General features: G+C 39.7%; 2 protein-coding genes across 10 annotated transcripts in view; one reads left to right on the forward strand and one right to left on the reverse strand.

The window, feature by feature from the left end:
* Nucleotides 1-12,645, forward strand: part of gle1 (GLE1 RNA export mediator) — a 38,581-nt gene extending 25,936 nt beyond the window's left edge. For 6 of the 8 annotated variants that reach the window (XM_053624842.1, XM_053624840.1, XM_053624843.1 and 3 more), the window contains 9 exons: nucleotides 5,859-5,971; nucleotides 6,061-6,130; nucleotides 6,253-6,395; nucleotides 6,506-6,696; nucleotides 6,811-6,940; nucleotides 7,035-7,139; nucleotides 7,232-7,314; nucleotides 7,651-7,714; nucleotides 10,552-11,357. In XM_053624842.1, coding sequence (XP_053480817.1) covers nucleotides 5,859-5,971; nucleotides 6,061-6,130; nucleotides 6,253-6,395; nucleotides 6,506-6,696; nucleotides 6,811-6,940; nucleotides 7,035-7,139; nucleotides 7,232-7,314; nucleotides 7,651-7,714; nucleotides 10,552-10,620 — 968 coding nt within the window. In that variant the 3' untranslated portion in view covers nucleotides 10,621-11,357. Of the gene's footprint in view, nucleotides 1-5,858; nucleotides 5,972-6,060; nucleotides 6,131-6,252; nucleotides 6,396-6,505; nucleotides 6,697-6,810; nucleotides 6,941-7,034; nucleotides 7,140-7,231; nucleotides 7,315-7,650; nucleotides 7,715-10,551; nucleotides 11,358-11,856; nucleotides 11,975-12,509 lie in introns of those variants that run through there. The other 2 variants (XM_053624838.1, XM_053624837.1) reach the window with 2 other exon arrangements.
* On the reverse strand, nucleotides 11,533-16,539 carry seta (SET nuclear proto-oncogene a). Of its 2 annotated transcripts, none has more exons than XM_053624846.1 (8): nucleotides 16,270-16,539; nucleotides 15,206-15,263; nucleotides 14,971-15,113; nucleotides 14,730-14,833; nucleotides 14,520-14,633; nucleotides 14,241-14,411; nucleotides 14,043-14,150; nucleotides 11,533-13,619 (listed from the first exon to the last, which is right to left on the reverse strand). In XM_053624846.1, the coding sequence occupies exons 1-8, from the start codon at nucleotides 16,340-16,342 to the stop codon at nucleotides 13,596-13,598; spliced, it is 795 nt and encodes a 264-aa protein (XP_053480821.1). In that variant the 5' UTR covers nucleotides 16,343-16,539; the 3' UTR covers nucleotides 11,533-13,595. The 2 variants fall into 2 exon arrangements, with proteins under 2 accessions (XP_053480821.1, XP_053480820.1); XM_053624845.1 differs by lacking the exon at nucleotides 16,270-16,539 and adding an exon at nucleotides 15,860-16,040.
* Nucleotides 16,540-26,844: the final 10,305 nt, after the last annotated feature.

Consider the following 26,844-nt stretch of genomic DNA (forward strand, 5'->3'; position numbering starts at 1 on the left):
TTTACGGTAAAACAATAGAGCACGGCTGCATGCCAAACCGCGTATTTACCTGCTATAGGCCTATAGTAGGCGAAATACATGTATCTCGGCTAATATATAGAAGGTAAGTACGCGATTTGGGAAGCAGCCCATGGTTTCAAGCAGTCGTCTATTAGCACGTATAGCATGACAAATAAATAATTAACCGCACTTGAAACCTTCGTAAAATTTTTAAATAAAAACACCCAAAACTGTACACGGTACCATAACGAAGACCAACTGTATGTTGATGCGTGAAATTCTGGAGGGAACGTCGGACGACGTGGCGCGGTGAAGTAATGACGTGTGCTGTTAATCGAACTATGTTCTATAACGTAAAACGGGAACATGAAAGGAGTATTCTAAAAGCAACTCATGTAAATACGTTAATCACAATATTGTCTTATTCAGAGTAAGATTACTGCTGTCCATGTAAACGTAGTCAGTGAGGCACGAGCACAAACTTATGTTTATATCCAAAATGCTCCACTGTGTGCAAGGGGCAGGGGAAACTGGTGCAAATTGCTTAAAAGGTTTAATTTAATTTAAGTTTGTCATTATAGTTTGTATTTGCGCGATTGCAGTGTAAATTCTGTAGTTTATTATAACGAAAGTGATGTGTTAGTCACGAGGTCGCGTTGCTCCTTACGCGCGGTGTAGACGTGGTGATAGAGTGGGAGCGCGAGAAAGATCTGTAATGTCTAATTAAAACATTTTGATCAAAAGTAAACAGAAGTAAAACAATATTCCTAAAGGTGGCGAGTAACAGAAACCACAAGATGCAGTGAAAGTGATGTTTCTATTATTAATTTAGGACTGTAGTTCAGTGCTTTTTGTGCATCCATAAAAAATAATGCATAAATACTCTCTCTCTCTCTCTCTCTCTCTCTCTCTCTCTCTCTATATATATATATATATATATATATATATATATATATATATATATATATATATATATATAAAATCTCACAAAAGTGAGTACACCCCTCATTTTTGTAAATATTTGATTATATCTTTTCATGTGACAACACTGAAGAAAAGACACTTTGCTACAATGTAAAGTAGTAAGTGTACAGCTTGTATCACAGTGTAAATTTGCTCTCCCCTCAGAACAACTCAACACACAGCCATTAATGTCTCAACCGCTGGCAACGAAAGTGAGTACACCCCTAAGTGAAAATGTCCAAATTGGGCCCAAAGTGTCAATATTTTGTGTGGCCACCATTATTTTCCAGCCCTGCCTTAACCCTCTTGGGCATAGAGTTAACCAAAGCTTCACCGGTTTCCACTGGAGTCCTCTTCTACTCCTCCATGATGACATCACGGAGCTGGTGGATGTTAGAGACCTTGTGCTCCTCTACTTTCCGTTTGAGGATGCCCCACAGATGCTCAATAGGGTTTAGGTCTGGAGACATGCTTGGCCAGTCCATCACCTTCACCCTCAGCTTCTTTGGGGTCGTTATCATGCTGAAATACTGCCCTGCGGCCCAGTCTCCGAAGGGAGGGGGACATGGTCTGCTTCAGTATGTCACAGTACATGTTGGCATTCATGGTTCCCTCAATGAACTGTAGCTCCCCAGTGCCGGCAGCACTCATGCAGCCCCAGACCATGACACTCCCACCACCATACTTGACTGTAGGCAAGACACACTTGTCTTTGTACTCCTCACCTGGTTGCCGCCACACACGCTTGACACCATCTGAACCAAATAAGTTTATCTTGGTCTCATCAGACCACAGGACATGGTTCCAGTAATCCATGTCCTTAGTCTGCTTATCTTCAGCAAACTGTTTACAGGCTTTCTTGCGCATCATCTTTAGAAGAGGCTTCCTTCTGGGATGACAGCCATACAGACCAATTTGATGCAGTGTGTGGCATATGGTCTGAGCACTGACAGGCTGACCCCCCTCCCCCCCCCCCCCTTCAACCTCTGAAGCAATGCTGGCAGCACTCATACATCTATTTCCCCAAGACAACCTCTGGATATGACGCTGAGCATGTGCACTCAACTTCTTTGGTCGACCAGGGTGAGGCCTGTTCTGAGTGGAACCTGTCCTGTTAAACCGCTGTATGGTCTTGGTCACCGTGCTGCAGCTCAGTGTCAGGGTCTTGGCAATCTTCTTTTAGCCTAGGCCATCTTTATGTAGAGCATCAATTCTTTTTTCAGATCCTCAGAGAGTTCTTTGCCATGAGGTGCCATGTTGAACTTCCAGTGACCAGTATGAGGGAGTGTGAGAGCGATGACACCAAATTTAACACACCTGCTCCTCATTCACACCTGAGACCTTGTAATACCAACAAGTCACATGACACCGGGGAAGGAAAATGGCTAATTGGCCCCAATTTGGACATTTTCACTTAGGGGTGTACACACATTTGTTGCCAGCGGTTTAGACATTAATGGCTGTGTGTTGAGTTATTTTGAGGGGACAGCAAATTTACACTGTTATACAAGCTGTACACTCACTATTTTACATTGTAGCAAAGTGTCATTTCTTCAGTGTTGTCACATGAAAAGATATAATCAAATATTTACAAAAAATATGAGGGTGTACTCACTTTTGTGAGATACTGTGTGTGTGTGTGTGTGTGTGTGTGTGTATATATATCAAAATAAAAAATTATATATAAGTATTTATGCATTATTTTTTATGGATGCACAAGAAGCACCGAATTAAACTACAGGCCTACATTAATAATATATTCTGGTGTGGGTGTGTATTGGGTAGTTTTGGACAAACCAAAGTTTTATTCTGAAGATTTTATTTGTAACACTCAGTTTGTGGATATTATTTTAAATAATAAAAAAAAGGCACTGAATTCTGGTTAATCGAAAAAATAACCGGCCAACTAGTCGAATATGAAAATAATTGTTTGTTGTAGCCCTACTCTGATTCCTTGGCAAAACATACCTCAAAACGTGTGGAGCCACTGAGACACGTGTGCTGTTACTTTTTTTCAGTGTTCCCACCTGCAATTTTCACGCATGTGGCCAAAAATGCATTGTGCACATCACTTGCACGTTAACTCCCAAAATAGGTAAATCATAAAGCTACCACCACATACATATGTGACACATTAAAATGCTCAGCTCAATGAGGAGAACTGCATTATGGGTATTCTAGTGATGTCACATCCATTTTAACCCCCTCCAAATATGGGGAATCACCAAACTACCACACCAGAGACATATCAAAACACTTGGCTGACTGAGGATATTTGCGTTATGGGTATTTAAGTGACGTCACATATGCATCACTTGCACGTTATGTGCATGTTAACCCCCAAAATAAGTGGAATCACAAAATAGACATGTGACATATCAAAACGCTGGACTGACTGAGAAGAATTGCATTATGGGTATTCTAGTGACATCATGTGAATGTGAATGGACTGCCTTAAAGCCTACTATATTAAAAACTCGAGAAAATACAGTCACATGTAGTTCCCTTTACTGATTGGCATGTGCAGCTGCATGTCAGTGTCAAATTTTGCTTCAGAAAATGGCAATTTTAATTATTATATCTCTGCCTAATTATTGCCTATTGATTGTCTTGCAGTTTTTGAGATATCAACACACACCCAGTTCCAAATTGGTCAGGGTGATTGGGAATGGTGTGGTTATACAGCTTTTGGAAATATCTAGGGCTGCAACTAACGATTATTTTCATAATCGATTAGTTGGCCAATTATTTTTTTGCTTAATCGGATTGGGGGGGCAAACTTTTAGTACCATCGTTTATAGTGATTTTAGTAATGTATCATCATACCCTAAGCAACATAACATAATACTCAAATGTATATTAACTGTGTATAACTTACCAATAGCAGAGTTCAATCGGTGGCCGAAGCAGTGTAGCCTTGTCCATCTGTTCAACTCAGTGGCTTTGATGATATTGGTCCCGCTATCTGTGGTGATGCAGACCTGGCGGCCCTTGCTGAGTCCCCAAGAGGCGAGCGCATCCGTAAGTCCGGCTGCAAGTGCTTCGCCCGTGTGATCCTCAGGGAAGTAAACCGTTTGGAGGCATAAGCTGACAAGCTTCCAGTCTTGGTCAATAAAGTGTACTGTCAGGCTCAAGTATGGTTCTGAGGTTCGGCTTGACCACAGGTTAGCTGTGGTCACAAAATATGATACTGACTACAGTTGCTCCCTAACTTCACCGTAAAGTGTAGGTATAGCTGTGCATGAAAAATATTTCCGGCCAGGGAACTCGTATCTGGGGTAGATGACTGACATCATTTTCCTGAAGCCCATGTGTTCTACCGTACTAAACAGCATCATGTCCTTAGCCAAAACGTTTGTGACAGCCTTAGTAATGTCTTTATAACATTTAGACTGTTTGTCATAAGGCATGAATGCAGCCATCTGTGTTTGCTGCGTTGGTTTCGCTTTTAACACAGCTGGGGATGGGGGTGGCGGTGATATTTCAGGGACAGGTTAGCTTAAACTTTTATGATGCCTCATCTTCTGATTCTCAGAATATTCTATCGGGTGGAACTGCTTCAGATGATGGAACAGATTTGATGTGTTACCGTTGCTAGTCTGCACCACTCTCAGGCACATTTTGCAGCACACTGAAACCTGAAGTTTATCAGAGCTTAGATAGCCAAACCAATTCCATACCACTGAATTAGTCTTTCCTCTCTTATCAACTATTTCATCTGCTTTCTCCTCACTTGTGTAAGCTCGTTCAGTCGCATTTGTATTGCGGTTCGGTGTACTCATTTTGTAGCTAAAACTTGCCTTGTTGGAGCTTAGCCTACTACTGCTGGGCACTGGCCGCATACCTGTGGTGTACGTCATCACACACAAAAAGACTATCATTATTATCGCAGGAAGATTAATTCTTATTGTGGGGAGAATTTCTACCGGTATATCGCAAACGATAAGATATCGCCCATCCCTACTGACCAGATAATGCTCTTCCAATATGCTAGGTCTTCATCCTGGTGTTCAACTGCAAAGTCAGTTTGGCTTTCTTATGCCAGTCTTGGAGTAGGGACTTCTTCCTTGCACAACAGCCTTTCAGACCATTGTGATATAGAACCATCTTAATAGCAGCTGACTTCTCCAACTTCTTGACCAGTTCTTTTGTTGTTGTCTTTGGGGTTCAATTGAACCTTTTGGACCAAAGTTTGTTCATTCCTGGGAGTTAATTTGCCTGTGTGGTCCCAAGGTTTTTAATATTTTCATACAATTTTTGTACAGGTGTTACTGGTACCTTCTGTTGTTTGGAAATTGCTCCTAAGGAGTTTTGGAGGGCCACAAATGTTATGGGGTCCACAATTTTTCAGGTTGTCTGTCCATTCATGCGTCTGATTAAATTTTGGAATTGATCTGAAAAGGGTTACGGTCACAACAATGTCAAATATCTGAAATAGTTTTTCTTTAATAGCTACTTTGCTGTTTGAAGTATATTTTAAGTGTATTTTAGGCATACAAATTAGTAACAAGAATTACTAGACTTGTTGGGGGTGGAAGTATCCCTGTCAGCACCGTTTGCATTGAGTTCTACTGGTTTTCAGCAGTCTAACGAAAGTTGCCTGGATTATCAAAGGCAAAAGGCAATAGCTATGGTTTCATTTCCAATTAAGTATCAATAACGACAGTTGGCCAATCAGAAGCTTCTAAAAGTCATTGAATCAATTTCTGATATCTCAAGTGTAAATCCAAATAAGCTCCTCACAGAAAATAATTGACAAGATACCTTTAAAGCTTATTGTCTTTAAATGCATCAAATACAAGATCCTTTTAAATCCCATGGTCATTAAATACATCAAATGCATGAACTTGATTTCATTGTTGGATGGAGAAATGTAATGCTTGCAATTGCTCCAGGCCTGCAGACTACAGCTGATGACAGCACCTTGAAATGGTACAAAGAACTGCAAAGTCTGGCCAGCCACTGCGCCCAGTCCTTTGAAGATTTGAACAACACAAAGGATATGCAGGTCAAAAAGTCTACTGGAATAATAAATGATGAAAAGCACTTCACGTATTTGTATGTATGTAAATATGTATGTTTAATGTGACTTTGAAGACAAAAAAGATGAGGATGGAGCTCCAGAAGGCTGCAACAATTCCTGTGAGCCAGATCTCCAGTATTTCAGGTCAGTTTATTATCATTTTCTGCTGATATCAGCCTTGTTGCATAGGTTTGTGAAAATTGCTCTGTGTAACCCTTTAAAGCATCTATCTTGAATTGATTTGTGGTTTACTTTTTTACCTCTAGGTTCCCAGCTGAAGGAGATTTTTGACAAGATTGACAAACTGTTATTAGGACAACCAGTTGTGTCTGGTGGAAAGTCAGTTTCCACATCCCAACATCCTCATGGACTAGAATTTGTGAGCTATAAATTGGCAGAAAAGTTTGTGGTAAGTTAAAAGTATTTGCAAATAGTGCTGTAGTTAATTACTAGGATTATTTATCTAGCTTTAAGGAAATAAATCTTACTGTACATACATTTTTAAATCCTTACTCATAGAAACAAGGAGAAGAGGAGGTGGCATCTCACCATGAAGCTGCATTACCCATTGCAGTTGTGGCCTCAGGTGTGTGGGAGTTGCATCCTAAAGTAGGAGACCTCGTCTTAGCCCATCTCCACAAGAAGTGTCCATATGCTGTTCCTCACTACCCTCCAATGAAGGATGGCACCTCCATTGAAGAATATCAGCAGTAAAGATCTATCGCAAATCAGTGTTAACTCGAATAAATCAAAGTTTATTTTTTCATCTTTGTCTCTCATAACAAAACAAATGGTACTCAGCTGAACTTTTTCTTGCACTGTAGGATTCTGGGATATCGTGTGGATGAGTCAGGGGTGGAAGGTCAGGACAGTTTCTTAAAAAGGATGTCTGGAATGATCCGATTATATGCAGCCATAATACACCTACGATGGCCTTACACTAACAAACAAGGGGTATACTGTACCTTAGCATATGTGTATTATGCTATGTTGTAAATTGATTTTCTTTTTATATAATCAGAGGCATTTGTCATGTTTCTCGCTGCAGGCTGGTCCTCATGGACTGAATCATGGCTGGCGTTGGTTGGCCCAAATGCTGAACATGGAACCTCTTGCTGATGTTACAGCAACTCTTCTGTTTGACTTTCTAGAGGTAAAAAATTATCACCATTCTGTTTACAAACCTAAGCAAAATTACTGGCATTTATAAATAAACCCCACATATCCTTCTCTTAACATGTACAGGTTTGTGGAAATGCACTTATGAAACAATACCAAGGGCAGTTTTGGAAACTTCTAGTCCTCATCAAAGAGGAATACTTTCCCAGGTACATTTATAGCCATGCGTGTTTAGTGAGTGCAGTATTAACTTGTGATATAAACAGAAATGTTGAGAATAAAGTATCTTCTGGTGGTTATTGGGCAATATTGTGGAACAGTTAGATAGCACATTACAGCTAAATAAATCTGTTCTTTATGCTCAGAACTCCAACTCATTTAAGTGATTCTGAAGGTGTATCAGTATTGCAAAAATATTGTTTTTCAATTATTTGAGTTATTTAAGAGTTGCTTAGACCTATAATATTAGCCTTTTCCTCTCATCATTGACCATCTTGTATTTAATGACCGCCTCATCAGATAACATCAGTGTGTTTTGGTTTCAGGATTGAAGCAGTCACCAGCAGTGGACAGATGGGCTCTGTAACAAGACTTAAGCAGTTTCTGGAGGTGAGGTGAAAGACCCTGCCACAAACCGTTACAATATTCAAATATTAAATTGCACCTATTATGCTTTTTAAACGTGCATAATTTTGTTTTAGAAGTCTCATACAATAGGTTTACATGCATCCAAGGTCAAAAAACACTTTAATTTTTTCATAATTTAAATTGCAGCATCACCTCTTTTTCTCAGGGTCACAAACGACTCGTTCAGGGATCCGTTCACTCTAAACCCGATTGGTCAAATGTTGTGTAGTCTGTTGTGATTGGTCTACCGCTTACAGCGTGTGTTGGAAAGAAACGCCCACTACCATATCTGAATTTCGGCTCCGTAATGTCAGTTTAACCTTATCAATTTGAGCCCGAGTCTGATAGTGATGCATGGGAATATCAACCCAACCCCGAGAACGGGACATTTCTCAGTGGTAAGTTTATATGTAGTTTGGCAATAACGTTAGCCGGTTAGCAGAGGCTAACAGCGGTGCACTGGCTGTACACATGTACAACACAAAACTACGCATTTGGAACACTCGGTAGAAAATATATACATAAATAATTCATCATACTTACAGGTTGTGATCCAGAGGCACAAGAAAGTCCAAATAAAGTGGGTATGGCCCCATCTTTATTGAATAATCGTTTTGCAAATCTTGATTTCAGCTAGATTCAGTCATCAGTGAAATTACTTCAACACACACGAAGGTCGGAGTTGAACGGTTGTATTGTTTTAAAATGAATTTTAACCACTGACACTTTACATCCTCATCCTTTGGGAGTCCATGCAAAGTGGTTTTGCTTTTGCAGTGCAGAAAGTGTCTTCTAGACATGAACCTAACTCTTTCAGGACGCAACCTCAAGCAGAGAGTGGCTCCTTAAAGTCTTAAAATGTCTTAACTTTCTTAATGTAAAAATAAGGCCTTAATTAGCATTAAAATGTCTTAAATTCACGTTTCAAAGGTCTTAAAAATGCAACTGAACTGACGCCATAACGCAGATTTAAATTTTGTTTTGGCTCGTTGCTGTTTGAAATGGTAAACCTGTATGACTGTGTTGCACTCAGTGTGTGTGCGGCTCATCCGTGTTTTAGAGCGGCTCGGTTCACTGTAACTGCCGCTCCACACCAACGTCATCTCTGCGCTGTGAGTTTGAGTCACTTATAGCCTGCATTTAGACACATGTGCCAGAGTCACTTTGGTTTTACGTTAGCATAATCTCAAACATTTTTGTGGGCAGAGGTTTACAGCGTTTCACCTGATCGGTAATGAGAAGTGAATAAAAAAAACTAAAAGGAGGTCTTACTGCGGTTTTCCGCCGAAATAAAAGCCACACGGTCTAACACATAAAAAGTGAATTAAGTCAGAAATATATTGCTATTGTTATTACTATTTGTACCCCAAATAAAAATGTATTATTATTATCATTCAGTGCAATAGTAATATTACAAAATAGCAAAGGTTTTTTAATATATACTTTCTTCTTTACAAACATTTCTGTAAATTTATAACAATAGTTACATTACCCTGGCAGTAAATTACAAAAAAAATCGTAAACACTTCTGCGAGGGGATTTCTAATAAGGCTGCTGAGGGAGTGATGGTAAATGTGATATATTTCTTTGCTGACTGCTGTAATGCATTGCTCTATATTTTTTTCCTCTCTTGGAAAGTCATAGGAAGGAAATACTGGATTTTTGTTTCTTTCAATGTTTTAGCAAATGGTAATGCAGATGGATATTTGCTCTGGTCTCCCATATACTTCTATAGAGGTTTAACCTGTTATAGTTTACTTAAACCCAGAAATGGATGTACATCAATGAACACAATCCATTATAGCTGATGTATCATGTAGCATGATTGAAGTGACGTGCAGGTCTCAAGTTTTTTTGGAAATGTCTTAAATTTGAAAAGTATTAAATTTGAAGTGATAATACCTGCAGCTACCCTGTGTGGTGTTTGAGGGGGGTCAAAGTACATGTTCGTGAGCAGCCAGTGAAGACCAGAGGTGGGGGTTTTTGCTACAAACCTATGTAGGTTTGTACAGGAAGTAAGTCTGGAATTACTGACAACTCATTTCAGGTGTTCAGAATCGGTTCTTTCTTTTTGGAGTCAATAACTCCATTTGTCATCCATGTTGATTTTTGCAACTTTGCAGACTTTTTACATTCACAAACAGCTATATAACACTACATGAAAGGTGATATCTGAAAAAGCATAATAGGTGCACTTTAATACTTATTAACAAATCAAAGGTACATGTATATGCTGTATTCTAGAGTGGCACAACAGAAAAGCATTCACGCTATCATTGGGAGATCATGACTTTGAATCCTGATGGTTGCTACTGCTACAGTTAGTTAGGTGTGCTCAATGCAGAGCTGCATGAAGCATGGTAGAAACCCAAAACTATACCATTAACTGAGCTTAAAGGGTCAAAATACAAACAGACTTCACAACAGTTTGGGATTTGGGGCCATTTCAATAGCTAGCAAATTGGAAAAGAGAGTTCTATCTGTTCAGCTAAAACTCCATCACTGTTGCATCCCTTTCTCCTACATTCCCCGTTCTCCTGTTATAATTGTTTTGTATAAAAGTTTGGTTTGCTGGCTCTTATATTCAAATATCATTCTCTTGTAATGATGTTATTTGAAAATCCAATCCCTCCCTATTATATTTTTAACTAAGTAAATTTTGTGCAGTGTAACACTACTTATTTCTGTGTATTTATTTACTACTGACATGTGAATTATATTACTATAACAGTTATCTTACTGTTGTTCTAAGACTATGTCTGTACTGTTTTATTAAACATTATGTACACTGCTAATGCTTTGCCTTTGTTCTTATCTAGAACTCATTAAGAAACCAGCAGATTGAGCCACCCAAAGGACAACTAAACTCAGCCTTCTGGAGAGCCTGAAGGTTTTGATTGTTCATCTGTCAACTACCTCAATGCTTATAGAGAACACATCATGAATCCTGACATCCAATTTAAACTAAAAAGAAAATAGTTACTGTTATTGTGGGATTGTATTACAATCCCACAAATCCATGGCTGTTGCAGTTTCTTTTCATGCATGTTACAGAATCAAATTATTCTGGTATACATATGATAAATATACACTCTGTGGTCACTTTAATAGGAACACCTGTACCCCTGCTCATTGATGCAATTATCACGTGGCAGCAGAACAGAGCAATGCATAAAATCATGCATATAGAGGTCAAGAACCTCACTTAACATTCACATCAAACATAGGAATGTGATCTTGGTGACTTTGGCATGGTTATGACTACAACACAGGTTCACTGAAACTGGACCATTTAAAAATCGTGGAGGGGGAAAAAAATCTGGTCTTTTTCCAGTCTTTAGCTGTCCAGTTTCTCTTGTCTTTAGCGTTCCAGTTTTTCTGTTCACCATGGTTGTGAAGAGCAGTTCTCATAGACCTCTTGTCACCTCCTGGCAGACCTGCTGCTCACTGGATGTTTTTTTTTCCCCCTCATAATTGTGTGAACTCTACTGTCTTATGCATGAAAATACCAGGGGATCAGCAATTTCCAAAATATGCAAACCAGAACATATGACACCAGCAACCACATTTTTCCCCATTTTGATGTTTTTGTGAACATTCATTGAAACCCTTGACTTGTAACATGAGTGGCTGATTAGATGGTTTCATGTGCAGCGTTACAGGTGTTTCTATTAAAGTGCCCAGTGTGTGTTTCATGATGTATTTTATATAGCCTGCGGTGTATGTTCCCAGGTTTAGTTCTTGGACAAAAATGTAGATGTTTATTAATGATGTAAATTGACTGGCACATGTCACTAATGAAGAATACATCATGTTTATAATTTTATAATGACTACAAATCTACAGACTACAGACAGTAGAAAACATATTACTGTGTCATTGCTGAATTGTGTAGACATGCTGGGCTATTAATGACGATTAATCTTTTAAACAAACATGAAATGACAGTGACTGTCTTCCCACATCTAAACAATATTTCATTCCTTTCTGATAAAACACATTTAAAAAAAACTAACGTTTGGGAAGCATGGCAATAAAACTTTAAGACTGGGTTTTAGTCAGGAGTCAGTTGCAACCACCAAGGTTAATAAATGTATACATTCAGATCATCCCCGTGTTTGCAGTTTTATGGCAGGGAGCATTCCCTCGCTCCAGTTGGTTAGACCTTCTGTGCAGATTCTGTGGGTACAAAGAGACTTTGGGGAAAAGATGTTCATCATCCCAAATCAACTAACCATCAGGTATAACAATGATTGGAGGATTGCTGTTCAACTTTTTGAGAACCAGCAGTGAATTCAGTTTGAAGTGACTGTATTAAAGAAAGCTAATGCGCTGAAGAGAATTTCACTTGCTTTCCACGTTTCTTGGGGACTGTAGCTACATGCCCAAGGTGTAAAACACACATTTTGTCTATATTTATTGGAACCAGATATTTTTTCCTGGAACGTCCACCTCCAGTACACATTAGATCAAGGTGACCATTTGTTGGTTAACTTGTTTTGGATAGTTGGACTAAACCCATTCACGGGAGTTGACTGGTTAAATGGGCTAAAACAATAAGAATTCAGTAATAACTATTATATCTTTGATAATGGTGTGTTATTTCCACTGCTGCCACAGAAAATCATAGCCCCCTAGCCAGCCCCCTACCCAACTTTGAGAACCACCCATGTATGTGAACATAGCCTGGCCCTGACATAGTAACTATTACTTCTGTTCTCATTGTACAGTCATGCTCCTATTTGTTACAGTATCATTTGAGCTGTTTTCATTCTAGGCTTGGCATTCCAACCAAGTGCACAGCCGAAGATAATGACGAGAGAAGAATTTGAGGCCTTGGATCAGTCTTTGGTGGCCTTGCCTATAGACAGACAGCTACAGGAACATTTTGCCTCAACATTCGATACCAAAATCTTTCAAAAGCGGACCCGTGGGGAAAAAAAAAGCAGCGCACCTTTTCTTCATCTAAAGGGCTTATCACTAGAAAAGTTTAGTTGAAAAAAAAAAGATGGAAATAAATATTTTCCTACACTTTGTTCTTTGCATACAAATCTTAGTTTTTGAGAAGTCTCATGTTCACATTGTGTTTTATTTTAAACAAAGCAAACTGAACTAAAGTTACGTTTGTGTACAAGATAAGTAAAATGTACACAACCTATGCAGCAGAGCCAAAACTTGCAGGCAGACTATTTATTTTTAAGGATTTTATTTTATCAAAATGTCATTTCATATCCAATGAATGTCTGTGAAACAAGATTTAAATAAAAATAAAAAATAAAAAAAAAATAAAAAGGAAATTGTTTCCAAATACCCTTGTTTCCTCCCTTGCTGAGGGTCAGCCCTCATAAAATTACAAACTCACAGAGGGGAGAGAAGTATGGTTGTGATTTATGTTCTTGAAACCACAAGCTAGAGGGGAAGACTCAATCACTAATCAGTTGTAATGCCATGAGCAACAAAGCCATTAAGAAGGATGCTGGAAATACAGATCACACACCATGGCCTTTGTTCATTTAACCACACTAACAGGATGAAATATGCATATACACATTTATATAAAAAGTTTACCTATTTGCAAGTCTACTCCAGACAGTGTGCTGCTTATATTACAGTGTGTTTTGCCTTTTGTTTTATTCCTCAAAATGTACTTGGGAATTGAGATTAATTGCCATAGTGGCAGTCTCTTCCTGGGTGGATTTCAACATGGCACTGTCAGGACAGGAGAGGGAGCACAAAAAAAAACCAAGACAAGAAGGAAAGGGGGCAAAAAGGATGCATTTTTGCTCCCAAGAATCACCAAAGTAGCAGATGGGTTGTGGCAGACAGGACTAAAGTGATGAATTATGCTCAACTTTATTCCTCTTCAGTCATCCTCACCATCATCATCCTGAAATAGGAGGAAGGATTATTTTGACAAGCTTTTTGGGTTTTTTTTTTTTTGCTTTTTTAACACCATGCCAGCTTCTATGGCCATTTCCATGACAAGAAATGTAAAGAATTTTATATAAAGGTTTTTAAAAATCTATTTTTCCTAGACACTCTAAAATTGCATTCAGTCTGACTTTGTTAAAAATTTCTTCCAGAGTGTTAACTGGGAAAAAAAAAAAAAAAGGTTTCTCACTGGTTTAAGACCGGTACAGTCCAATAAAACATGTTTCAAGGATAATGGATTCTGTCAGAAGGCACATGTTCATTTGTACAAGCACCAGCACACAACGATTACCACCACCATAAAAATCATTTCTAATTATATTATTTATCCATCAATTATTTCAGATGAATAAAGGAAACCAATTTAGATGTAAATTACCTCCCCATCATCCTCTTCTCCATCTTCTTCTCCCTCTTCATCTATGTCTTCTAGACCTTCCTCATCTTCATCCTCACCCTCTCCTTCCTCATCTTCCATATCTGGGACCTACAGGCAGATGAGAACAACTTTTGTTCAGCTAGCCAGTGATGAGAATATTTCTACTCATTCTGAAGGTGGAAACTAATTGAGACTCACCAAGTAATACTGCAGAGGATTGGGCCAGATGTCATCCTTTATGACCTCCCCCAACTCATCTGCTCCTGAATCAGAGTGATCAGTGAACCAGGTGAAAAAGCTCTCAGGCTCTTCATGTTGCCTCTTCTTGCCCGCTTTACTTTGAGGTTGACTGGAACGATTTGTGAGGTCCTTGAAAGGGTCACAGATTATGTTTCTTCAATAACCCATATACAGCATTTGAAGAAAAGGTCACGGCAAAGAGTTTTAATGAGTATTACAATCAAACACCATTCACACCTTTCCTGGTTTCCATTTGATCTCTGTTGACTTTGGTGTTGGGTCTCCACTTTCATTCAGGTGAATTTCCTTGGATAGTACTTTGTTTTCAAAATACATGTTTTCATCAAAGTACTACAAAACACAGGCAAAAATCTTAAACATGAGAATAATGAAACAACAGAAAGATTAATCTATTTCCAAAAATATTCACATGTTCTCAAAACTAACAAAATCTATTCTGTAGCCTGATTTGATGTCTTCAAATTCTGTTACTTCCACCCTTGTCAGATAGTGAAGTGCTTCTTCATCCTCCTCACCAAGGAGAGCAGAGACTAGGTGGATACAGAGAGGGCATAATATTGAAGAATCCTTCTTTTTTTTGTTCCATTCGCACAAACAAATGATCTAGCTATTTAAGGACACATTATACTTGTATAACTCAGGTTGATGGTGTTTTCACCTTGCTTACCTTGTGGATGATTCACGAATGTAGTGACCCAAAAGTTGGGAATTTTGGCAATGAGTTCTGACCTCTTCTGAAAATATGGCTGACGAAGCTTGTTGTATTTTTGCTCGACTTTGAGGATTTCCTCACTGGCCTGTTCATTCAGTCTGTGGTGGACAAATACAAGCAGTTTATTTCTGTCCAGGGCTTCCACATGAATAAGCATTTTGTTATTGTGATTGGACACAAATGAACTGACCTGTCAATTTCATTCTGTACTTCATCAATATGCTCAATAGCTTCCTGTTGCTCTTTTTCTGAAGATACAAAAAGGGCAATGATCAGGACAAAAGTATAACATTTTTCTGGAATCAGAGAAATACCTCTAAGCAAATACAGTTTAAAGTTTATGGGGGAATAATGAGTTTCACGATATCAACACGGCTAAAAGAAACAGTCAAATGGCAAAATAAGTTGAGCTGTCTTGAAATTCACGCAGAAAATGTACTTTTTATTGCTGTGAGAAATGCGAGGTAGCGTTGCATCTGATGGCCGTGATTCACTATGCAGCTCCTCAGTTAAAAGTAGATTGTAGCAGCTAGTTTTCTCGTCTATGAGAGAACAGACGCCGCTTCCTGCTGCTCGGGCCGCGTGGTTTAAATTCGCTTAAACAGAAATACCTGCCAGCTTCCCCTCTCGTGCAACATCGGGTGGTTAACAAACACACAAAACTAGCTTCTTCACACAATTTCCATAAACCTCGGAGTCGTAAGTTTCAGAACTGGAAAAATTTGGGAGGTGTAATTATTTAGTACAATTACCCGAAGCGTACAACCAACATGCCAGGCTAGCTAAATGGTATGTACATCATGGCGGAGGTCGCTACCCTACAACAATAAAGTAGCGTATATACCTCGACGATATATATCCAACAGAGATTCATAATTATGAAAAAAACTGTTCCGTGAAGGCAACACATGTTCCTTTAAAGAATACAGAGCGCATACACAAATAAATAAAGTTGTTGTTTTGTTTTTTTTTATCTGAACATATGACATTTCGTCGTCGTAGCAATGGCGTTAGCCTTTAGCGGCTATCTAACATGGCCTCCACTGCCGGCGCTTTCCATTGCTTCTGAGCGCTCAAAACATCCAACCCCGGCGGCGACCACAGCCAATCATAACCTCATGAAACTCGCAGCAAGACACGTAAAATTAGATATACTTTGCTGCCGCCCTTTTGGTAAACAGCTGGTCAAAGAGCCTCAAAACCGTGAAAAGAGAAAGTGAAAATGGCGATGCTCAGGAGGCCCTCACTTCTTACCAGAGGTCTCGTCCGCTCCGTCGTGGTTCGAGTTCTGCTCCTTTTTACTCACTTTAGCTGCTGGGGCTGACATGTTTTCACCGCTTAGCAAAAAAAATACTTTCACGGAAAATTACCTAGTATTTTTATAAACTTCGTAAAGGTAAGCAACGTTCCTTTGCACTGAAATGTGTCGCGCTCCTCAACTTGCTGCGAGGAAACGCAAATATACGCGCACGCGCGCTCCCAGTTGTACTACTAGCACATCGACTACACTCACGCGTTTCTCTTTCGGAGAGAACGCGCCCTCGCGCGCATACGCTGAAAAACAGACAAATCCGCCCCATTGAGAAGTCAGCCCTTGCGCTTTTCTTACTGCGGTCTTATTGGCTGCGTCGTGAAGTGTATTGCCAATTTAAATGCAAAAATCAGAATTTGAACGCATTTTAATCATCCTCTCTGAAACTGAATTTCGTGGTTCCGTGGTGGTCCAGGTACGTAGGGTTCATTCGCTTTTGGTTTCAAAATTGAAAAACAAAATACAAATTACAACGCGTTCATTAATTTTTTTGTTTTAATATTGAAAGTTAAGTTACTAATTAACTATGTTTAAAATCTATTATCGATCAAAATATGCCTTTATATTTTCTTGCCGTCTTATTTTTTATTTTATTTTAGTTATTATTTCGTTTTGTGGCATGTTTACGTAACCCGGATGTAATTTAACTAATTGATAAATGTGCATAATCCTTCCCTTTAAAAAAACCCTTCAGGCATCCTGCAGGACTAATATGCAGATATCCTACAGGATTCTCAGCTCATTTTCCTGTAGAAATACCTTCAGGAATTCTGTGAAGGAAAAATTACATGCAATAATTATATTCTCCAAGAATTATGTCCTGCAGGTTTACTTAAAACACACACTTCTTGCAGGACTATTGTGCAGGATAGATCTGAAATTCTGCAGGACATGGCAAGTGTTTGTGTCCTGCAGGATACATACTGGGGAAATAACAACAAAAGCAAAGTATTTTCACAAATGAATTATTTTATTTAATGAAATTATGTTGCATAATGGCCAATGCAATCTGTAAAGTTTCCAAGCCAGAGTGTAATTCACACCTAAAAAAAAACAATAAAAAATGAGAGTTTTGTAAATTAAATTAGCTGTATTTGCTAGTAAGCGAGTTAATGTTTGCTAACCGCTGTGTACAAAATAAAAAAAAAATTAGCCACATTTGCTAGTAAGCAAGCTAACATTACGCTAACTGCTCCCTTCTGTAAATTACATTGTTATGCCAAAACGTGGAAAGATAGACATATCAATACATAGACACTGCATTGGCTGCTGGATCATACATCAATGTCGCCACCATATTGGTCTGGGCAACTTGCCATAAATCTCATAACTAGACTAGAGAAAAAATGCCTGACTTGTGTGCAGTTTGGGGCCGTACAAACTGTCACATAATCCAAACCAAATCTCAGAGAATTACCTTTCACAGGTAAAACTGAACACCCAGCAAATAGGCCAGTAGCAGCAGCTAGCATTTTTCTGACAGTGGTCCGCTTCTGGGCCACCAGTTTATACTAAATTCTTGCTGATGGCCCCTGGTTGGTCCCACAAAGTATTGACAAAGGGTGCCAATTGTTGCACACCTAAAAACCCAAAAAACCTGTATTTTGTTTGCAATTGTTTGATATCCAGGAGAGCAGAGTATGGTTTTGAAATGCCTGCTTGCAGTCCTGAACTGTCTGATTGAGAATGTGTGGTGCATTATGAAGTGCAAAATAAGGCAACAAAGGCCCCGTACAGTTGCGCAGCTGAAGAAATGCATAATGGATGAATAGGGAGAAATTCCGCTTGCTAAACATAACCAACTGGTGTGTTCAGACTACTATTTTTTTTTTAAGCAAAGGGTCATCACACCAAATATTTACTTTGTTTCATTTATTACTGTTTACTCCTTTTTATAGTAATTATTTAATAAAAGATCTAAAGGTTAAACAATAAAGTCACTTTTTTACAACCTTCTTTGCTCATATTTACCAGTGCCAATATTAGTGGAGGGCACTGTGTATATATACACATATAAATAACTATATCGTGATATATATCGTTACCATGAAATAGCCAAGAAGTGACAAATCTGGTACAGTCCATGAGGATGAGATTAGTACTTAAAGCAGCTGGTGGCCACACCAGATACTGACTGTTACTTTTGATATTGACCACCCCTTTGTTCAGGGGCTCATTATTCCATTTCTGTTCGTCAAATGTCTGTGAAACTTATTCAGTTTATGTATCAGTTGTTGAATGTTTTTATGTTAATACAAATGTTTACACACGTACACAAACCTCTCTCAGTCAAATTCAACGCCGACTCACTACCAACGTGAGACTAACTCAAAACGTGAATAAAATACAAATAACAAATGTCATTACATTGTGTTCTATGACATACAATTATATTATTAATAACAATTAGCTTTTTAACTTAATACATATTAAAACAAATAATGATTATATTGATGCACATTTATCAACTGGTACATAACAAAAAAATATATACATTCCATTAAAAAAAGAATACACAAACATCACAATTACAATTACAAATACACTGTACCACAATAGCCTAAAACAATGAACTTGACTAAAATAATACACTTACTGAACATGGTAACGGGAATACAAAACACATGCACATACCTATTCAGAGTTCAAAGAGAGCAAAACGTCGTCATACAGGATTTATCTTCTCAACAAACCTAATATGAGAAAATAACATAAGCGTGTACCTCGATAAGAAGATAAAATGGCAATAGCTAGCACACACGCGACAAAAACGTGCTAATTTGCTCATCTTTCACAAACTCATTTTACAAGTAAAATACTCAGCAAAAACGACACAGTCCGTCTATCCTAATAATACCATAAATGATTAAACAGGGTTGTGCACTTGAAACGACTTTTAAAGCTTAAAATTCAAACTTTATAATCGCGCTGGCTTAAGTACATACCTCTCTCAGTCAAACTCAACGCCGACTGACGAGAAACCGGAAATGATGCGATACATCTGCTACCAATTAGCAAAGAGCGCTATAACAAATATAGTACTCCCAACACCAAGAACAGCAAACTATTAAATAACCGCGAAGGATTTTGGCGAAGTTAATACATTTTACAGCGCAACACATGCCATAAAAAAACACAAATAAAAAACAATAAATTTTATTTCCTCTATCTGTTACATTCACCCCTCTTTAATTTCGCCTAAATCCTAAACATACAGAAGGTCAAGCAAGATAGATAAAGCAATCATATAAGGTACAATGTTCACACTCATTTGGTCCAACATAACCATAAGAATCTAATTCCACACACAGCATTTTAAGCTACTCACGAAGTAAGTTCAGAGAAAGCAGAAGTTCATCAGGCTACTGCTTCTCCTAGTTAATGTGATGCCTTTTACACCACACAAGATGTTAGGACCCTATACTTGTCAATGTGAACATTCTCTCATATAACCCCAAAAGAATGTGCTAACTAAGAACATAACACAGTATTTGTGTCTACACTCCTTCTACCCTGTTAAAAACAAGGTACATAAAGACTGTGCCTTTCTGTTAAACCCACCTACACCACTCCTTGTGAAAGGTTTTTGCACCATATTCTCTATCAGCCTATTGACTGCTTTAACAACCCTGCCTGTACGTGTTCTGACTATGTGCATCTCAGTCCCTAAGTCTTGTTTAGGTTTCTGACTAATAGTCACTGTCGTGGGTAAAATGCTGTCAGCGTAAGACTTGTGGGGGTTGGAGAGCACGTTGGAACTAGGCAGATCACAGGCAAGACTTTCTCTCTCTCTTCTTTGTTCTTGTTATCATCGGCAGGATCCAATTGGTATCTTTCAGGTGTCGGCTGATCAGAGCCACTGGGTGGGGGGTGTGGTGTCTCATCCTCCATTCCTGATTCTGCACCATCTCCCAAGGACTCATCAACATCAGGTGACACGCATATCCACGAACGGGTACGATCCTCAGAAGCTTCTACTGCCAGGTTGCTCAGGGTATCAATGGACAGAGGCTGGAGCTCGCTGACCTCATCCGCGGCATCTGAATCCAGCTCCCCACTAGTTTGTTCTGGGAATGATAAAGCTCACGTCCAACATCAGGTTCTGATGCACAACCTTAGTCCTTCCGCTCTCATCCGTGACTTTATAAATGTGCGTTTGAGGGTTCTGATCCATGACAGTATAGATTGTGGGTTCCCATTTGTCCGCGAACTTCCTCTTCCCTCTCTCTGCTTTGTTTGCAAGCAGGACTCGGTCACCAACATTCAAGCAAGTGCCACGGACTCTCTTGTTGTAACCATCAGCTTGATGCTGCTGCTCTTTCCTTGCATGTTGCTGAGCAATGCGAGTGGCTTCGTGGAGGTTTGCCATCAATTTCCCAGCGTAGGTCTTGTAGTCAATAATGACTGGGTCCCTCAGGACTTGACTGAAGACCACATCCACCGGGAGTCTAGGAACTTGACCATACATTAAAAAGAATGGGGCGTATGCAGTCATTTCATGAACTGCGGCATTGTAAGCAAAAGTCAAGGTTTGTATCTGTTGTAACCCAATGTTGTTTTGCTGGTAATGGCAAGGCGCGCAACATATTGCCAAGCGTTCTATTAAACCTCTCAGTTTGCCCATTTCCCATCGGATGGTATGCAGTTGTGTGTGACTTCGCGATCCCTGTGAGGCTGAAGAGCTCTGCTATGAGCTTACTCTCAAAATTGGCTCTCTGATCCAACTGTATTCGCTCTGGAAAACCATATATGCAGAACACGTTGTCCCACAGTTTCTTCATGACTTGTTTTGCAGTCTGTTTGACACAGGGGAATGCATAAGCCAATTTTGTGAAATGGTCCATTATGACCAAGACGTCCACCGCTCTTTGTTTGTTATCCTCAGCGCTCCAAAAATCTATACACATCAACTCCATGGGTGCAGAGGTGCGAATGCTATCCAGGGCAGCTCGGGCAGCTGGTTCAGGGGTTTTTGCTAAGATACATCGCTGGCAGCCTTTCACATATTCCTTGATGTCTCTTTCCATTTGTGGCCAGAAAAAACGCTGTCTGGCAAGGTATAGGGTCCCGGCTTTTCCTTGATGTCCTGCAAGGTCATGCACACCAGAGAGGGCCTTGGCCTTTAAGTCTTTGGGTAGGACGAACTGATACCTTTTCTGTCAAGTCGACGGTTCCTTGGTGATTCTATAGAGGATTCCATCCTGAACTTTCAGTTGATGCCACTGCTTGCATAGTGTCCGTGCTCTAGGAGGTAACCTACTTCTCTCTCGTCTGGATGGTAGCTTGCCCTGCTCCACGAGCAACAGGACCTCCCCAGTGACTGGACCCAATTCCTGGCTATGCTGAAGCTCCTCAATAGAGATGGCTGGGAGCGTGCCTTGTTCTGAGGGTGCCACTTTTGGAAGAATCTTGATAAATTGTTCTGCTCTTGCCTTTGCAGCTCTCTCCCACTCAAGGTGAGCTTCACAGACAGACCTGACATGGGAGGAATCCTGATTCCCGGCCCGCTTGTCCCTTGGAGCACCTGCGGTCCCACAGCCTGAATAATCTGCTTGAAGACACTGAACCTTGCACCGGAAAATATCCTGAACTCCTTCTTCCTTTGTTCCCTCAGCTTCTGCCAAAAGATTCTCATATGGCTCACTGATCAACCTTTGGTCCACTGACCTAGCAAAAGGATCTCTACTTAAGGTATCTGCCACAGTGTTTTTCTCCCCGGGGATATGTTTGATACTGAATGTGTAGGGGGACAGCTTGGCCACCCATCGCTGTTCACAAGCGTCCAGTTTTGGTTTTGTCATTATATATGTTAGTGGGTTATTGTTGGTCCATACCATGAATGCGTGTCCCTTCAACCAATGACTAAATTTTTCACAAACACTCCACTTGAGTGCTAGGAATTCCAGACGATGAGCCGGATACCTCTTTTGTGAGCCAGTGAGGGTCTTACTTGCAAAGGCAATCGGATGTGCTTTGGTTTCACCTTCCGGTATCTGGGACAAAACTGCTCCGAAGCCATCAAGAGAAGCGTGGATGGATAGGATAAGGGGTTTGGAGAAGTCCGGGTGAGTCAGGACTGCACAGTTCAGAAGCTTCTCCTTGAGGGTGAAGAAAGCGGAGTCACAGTCATCAGTCCAGTCTGTGGGCTTGAGCCTTCTGAAGACACCGGGTTTCTGATTTAACTTTCCCATCTTCCCCCTCCGTTTTTGACCAGCTGTAAGGGCAAAAAGAGGCTTTGCTATGGAGGAACAGTTGGGTATGAAGTGCTGATAGTACAACACCATCCCCAAAAATGACTTTACCCTCCGAACTGAAGGTGTGCAGCCGTCATCCTCCATTAAATCCCTCTTTGACATTTTCACAATAACTTCTACTTTCTCTGGATCAACCGCTACCCCGTCACCATCAATAATGTGTCCGAGGAATTTCACAGACCACAGCAACAGATGACATTTTTTTTGGCTCAACTTCAGGTTATGCTCTCTCAGCCTCTGAAAAACGACCTCCAGTCTACTGAGGGCCTCTTGCTCGGATGGGGCAAACACCAGGAGGTCATCGAGATAGCATAGCAAACTACTGAAGTTTAGGTCACCTAAGACACTTAGCATCATCCTCATGAAAGACGCCGGACTGTTACAAAGGCCCTGTGGCATTCTGTTATATTCGTGCAGGCCCAGTGGTGTTGTTAAGGCAGTGAATCTCTTGTCTTCCTTGTGCATGGGCAGGTTATAAAAACCTGATGTTAGGTCCAAGGTGCTGAAGAGAGTGTTTCTGCCAAGGGCTGCTAAACAGTCCAACTGATGAGGCAGGGGATGATCATCTTTGATGGTCCTTGCGTTCAGCCACCTGAAGTCTGTGCATATCCTGAGGTCACCATTTTTTTCCACACCATCACGAGTGGGGAGGCAAATTCACTCACAGACTTCCGAATGAGTCCTTGCTCCTCCATCTCAGTGAGGACCTGGCGTAGCTTTTGGTAGTGGGCCGGAGGCACTCTACCGGAAAGGACGGCCGGAAAGGACGGTCATCGGTAAGCTTGATTCTATGCACAAAACCCTTGGCTTCTCCACAATCTAGGTGGTGGTTTGAGAACACGTCCTGGTATTGTTCCAGCATTCTCACCAGTTGGATCCTGGTGGACGGGCGTACTTCGCAGCGATCAATGTTGACATCCCCCAGACCAACATTCTGTAGACTCTGTTTCAGGTCAGTATTGTCAACGTGTTCATCATGAGCCAGATTATCTGTGTCATTCTCTTTCTGACAAGAGCCTTGGGTCAGAGTGAAGTCTTCAACTGCAATGCAAGGGGAGACGTCCGCCAGTTTGCAATTCCGTTTCAAGGTCAGTGGCTTTTCTGTGAAGTTGGTGACTTTCATGGGAATCCAGCCATCCCCCCATAAAGGCGTGACCACTCTGCCGACCATGATACCATGAGGGCTGCACCTGGAGGAGGTAGACTCTACCACCATCATGCTCCCGGGTGACATAGGGACGTTACATGGCAACCTGCCCCACAACAGGTGTTCGTGATTGGGGAGGAGAGTCACTGCTTGAGTTAGCTTAACTGTACCCACTTTATCTGGTACATCTGGTCCCGTCCACCTTGTGAGCCCAGCCATCATCTCCAAAAACCGCCCACATTCAGAAGACTCCTGTGCATTGCATGAGAGAAGTTTCCAATAGTTGACATCATTCTTCAGTTGACTCAGCATATGTTTCAGCATGTTGGTTCCTATGATGATGTCATCCTTCTGACCTGCGACCACCAGGACTGGGACCATGCACCTTACCCCATACAATTCCAATTCCATGTCATATATGCACTTGGGGCATTAGACAGGCAAGGCAAAGCACGTAATGAAAAACAAGAATTATTATGTTATTTTTGTGTTATATTTAACACATCTTCATGTGGAAATATTTAACACACAGTATGCGTTTAATGTGCTAACACACAAATTGTGTTGAAAGAAACACAAGTGCTGTTGTCCTAAACTACACACTCAGTTGTGTTAAAAAATAACACATGATGTGTTATTTTTAACACATCTGTTTTAAGAGTGTGCTAATAGGTCCCAACTTCCTGTGTATTAGGGCTACTTGTACGTGGGCATCAGCTTCCAGTATTATCTTTTCATGTAACATGCATAGCATATGCATATTACATTGAAACATTCAGACATTTTTCTGTTTTGTTTTCTTGCGATTTTCTTTTTTCATATAGCAAAGAAGAAACAGGGAAATGGCATGTTTTTTACGTTGTTTTGTTTTTCATTAGTAATATATGATAGCTCCTGTTCGTTTTTTTAAAATCTCTTTTGGAAATGAAAATTGAATGAGCAAAAGGTAGCTACAAGGACCGACCACCCATGGACCTTTTAAACATAGTTAATTACTAGGCATAATTTAATTTTTCATATTAAAACAAAAAAATTATGATTTTTATTTTGTTTTTCAAATTTTGATCTTAATCAAATTAACTTTTGCGTTTATTGTATTTTTAGACTGAAATGAAAAATAAAAAACGAACTGATGGCTAAACAATAAAGTGTAAACAATAAATTTTCCCTCATCACATCCAGAACATTCCATCTTTTATAGCCGAGCTCAAGGTCCAAAACTGCCTTCTGAAAGTGTAGTCCATATGTGTAGTTTTTAAGTGCCATATACCTTAAAACAGCTCGTGACAGAAACGGATGAAAAATGCTCTTCAAAATTTCTGATCAAAATTTAAAGTGGTCCATAGAGCTCACCTCTCTAGGAGTAAACTATCTAAAATATATCCCAATGTTCCTGACGTGTGAAAAATGCAAACTTTTGCCCTGTAACCTGAATCATATATTTGCACTCTGTCCCAAACTGCAGAATTTTTGGAACTCTTTCTTCAAAACTATGTCCGACGTTCTTGAAATCAAATTGGATGTCTGTCCTTTAATTGCCATCTTTGGTGTTTTATCTCAGCGTCAGCCTCTGAACCATAAACAAGCTAGTGTTGTGGGTTTTGCATCATTACTTGCTCGGCGCAGAATATTGCTGTCTTGGACCTCTCCACAACCTCCCTCTATATCAGTCTGGCTTAAAGATTTAATGTTCTTTTTAAAACTTGAAAAATCAAGTATAACATCAGAGGCAGGGGTGAATAATTTTTGGGGAAATGGCAACAATTTATTACCTACTTCAATGATTTACGCACCCTGGAGGTGGCTTGAGGAGAGGTAGACGGTCAATACTAGGGAGGCACCGAAATGAAAATTCTTGGCCGAAACCGAATATAAGGAAAAGCTTGGCCAAAAGTCGAAGGCTGAAACCGAACACGTTTATTTCGCATTTTTTCCATTTATTTTGCCATTTTTTTCACCATTGCATAAATTAAATAGTCAAAATGTGCTTTTTACTATTTTGTCTTGCTTTTCAAAGAAAAAAATCTATTACAAAAACTACAATATCAAAATATTTACTTAACACTGAACATTTTTTAAAATTCCAGCAGGCATAGGCTACCAACAAGGCACAATATAACTTTAAATAAATAAATGAGTAAAATAAAAATATTTTGATGTGGTCATCTTTGAGCCCCCCTTGAATAGCCTATGTTAGGCCTATAACTGACTGCTGAAAGAATGTAACACTCTGTAGCCTACAACAAAAAAGTGCATAAAAAAGTGCATTGACAAGAGTGCAAAAAATGGTTCTATTCGGTTATATACAGCTGATTATATTGGGGATATATACTGCTCGCATCCCTGTACACCTCGCGGAGTATTATAGTAGATATAGGATAGTTAGATACGTTGTTAATGTTATGTTCCCTTAAATAAATACGTCTTTACCTGCTTCTGTACTCTACTCCTTTACGTCTCGCGACGTGACAGAATACTCCGGAACAGAAACAAAACAAACGTGCACGTGTCCACAGTAAACAATGTCACAGTTGTCAACATCTGAAGAGCATGCGCTCCCGCTCATCGCTCCAAGCGCGCTGCCGGAAGTGGAGGTCGTGAAATTCGCACATCTCACTCTGGTTGCTAGGCTATTTGGCACGTCATGAAACATGTCATTGTTCGGTCAAATTTATTCGGCCTTTTCACTTATTCGGCCGAACACCAAAAGTGCTTTTTCTTGCTATTTTTGGCCGAATAATTTTGGTTGCCGAACATTCGGTGCATCCCTAATAAATTATATATATATATATATATATATATATATATATATATATATATATATATATATATATATATATATATATATATATACACACACACACAACCCCAATTCCAAAAAAGTTGGGACACTGTGTAAAATGTAAATAAAAGCAGAATGCAATGATTTGCAAATCTCATTAACCCATTATTTATTATTTGTTATTCACAATTCGGCCGAACACCGAAAATGCTTTTTTTGTTATTTTCGGCCGAATTGTGAATAACAAATAATAAATAATGGGTTAATGAGATTTGCAAATAATTCCGGTTGCCGAACATTCGGTGCATCCCTAGTAAATACTGATCATCTTACT

Source organism: Ictalurus furcatus, chromosome 5 (assembly GCF_023375685.1).
Source record: "Ictalurus furcatus strain D&B chromosome 5, Billie_1.0, whole genome shotgun sequence".
In the NCBI taxonomy this organism is placed as follows: Eukaryota; Metazoa; Chordata; class Actinopteri; order Siluriformes; family Ictaluridae; genus Ictalurus; species Ictalurus furcatus.

Coding starts and splice junctions, on each gene's coding strand:
- seta (XM_053624845.1), bottom strand. CDS start 16,004: ATGTCATATGTTCAGATAAAAAAAAACAAAACAACAACTTTATTTATT. Junction 14,412..14,519: donor TCAAATGGAAACCAGGAAAG/GTGTGAATGGTG, acceptor GACCCTTTCAAG/GACCTCACAAATCGTTCCAG. Junction 14,151..14,240: donor ATCCTCTGCAGTATTACTTG/GTGAGTCTCAAT, acceptor ATCTGCCTGTAG/GTCCCAGATATGGAAGATGA.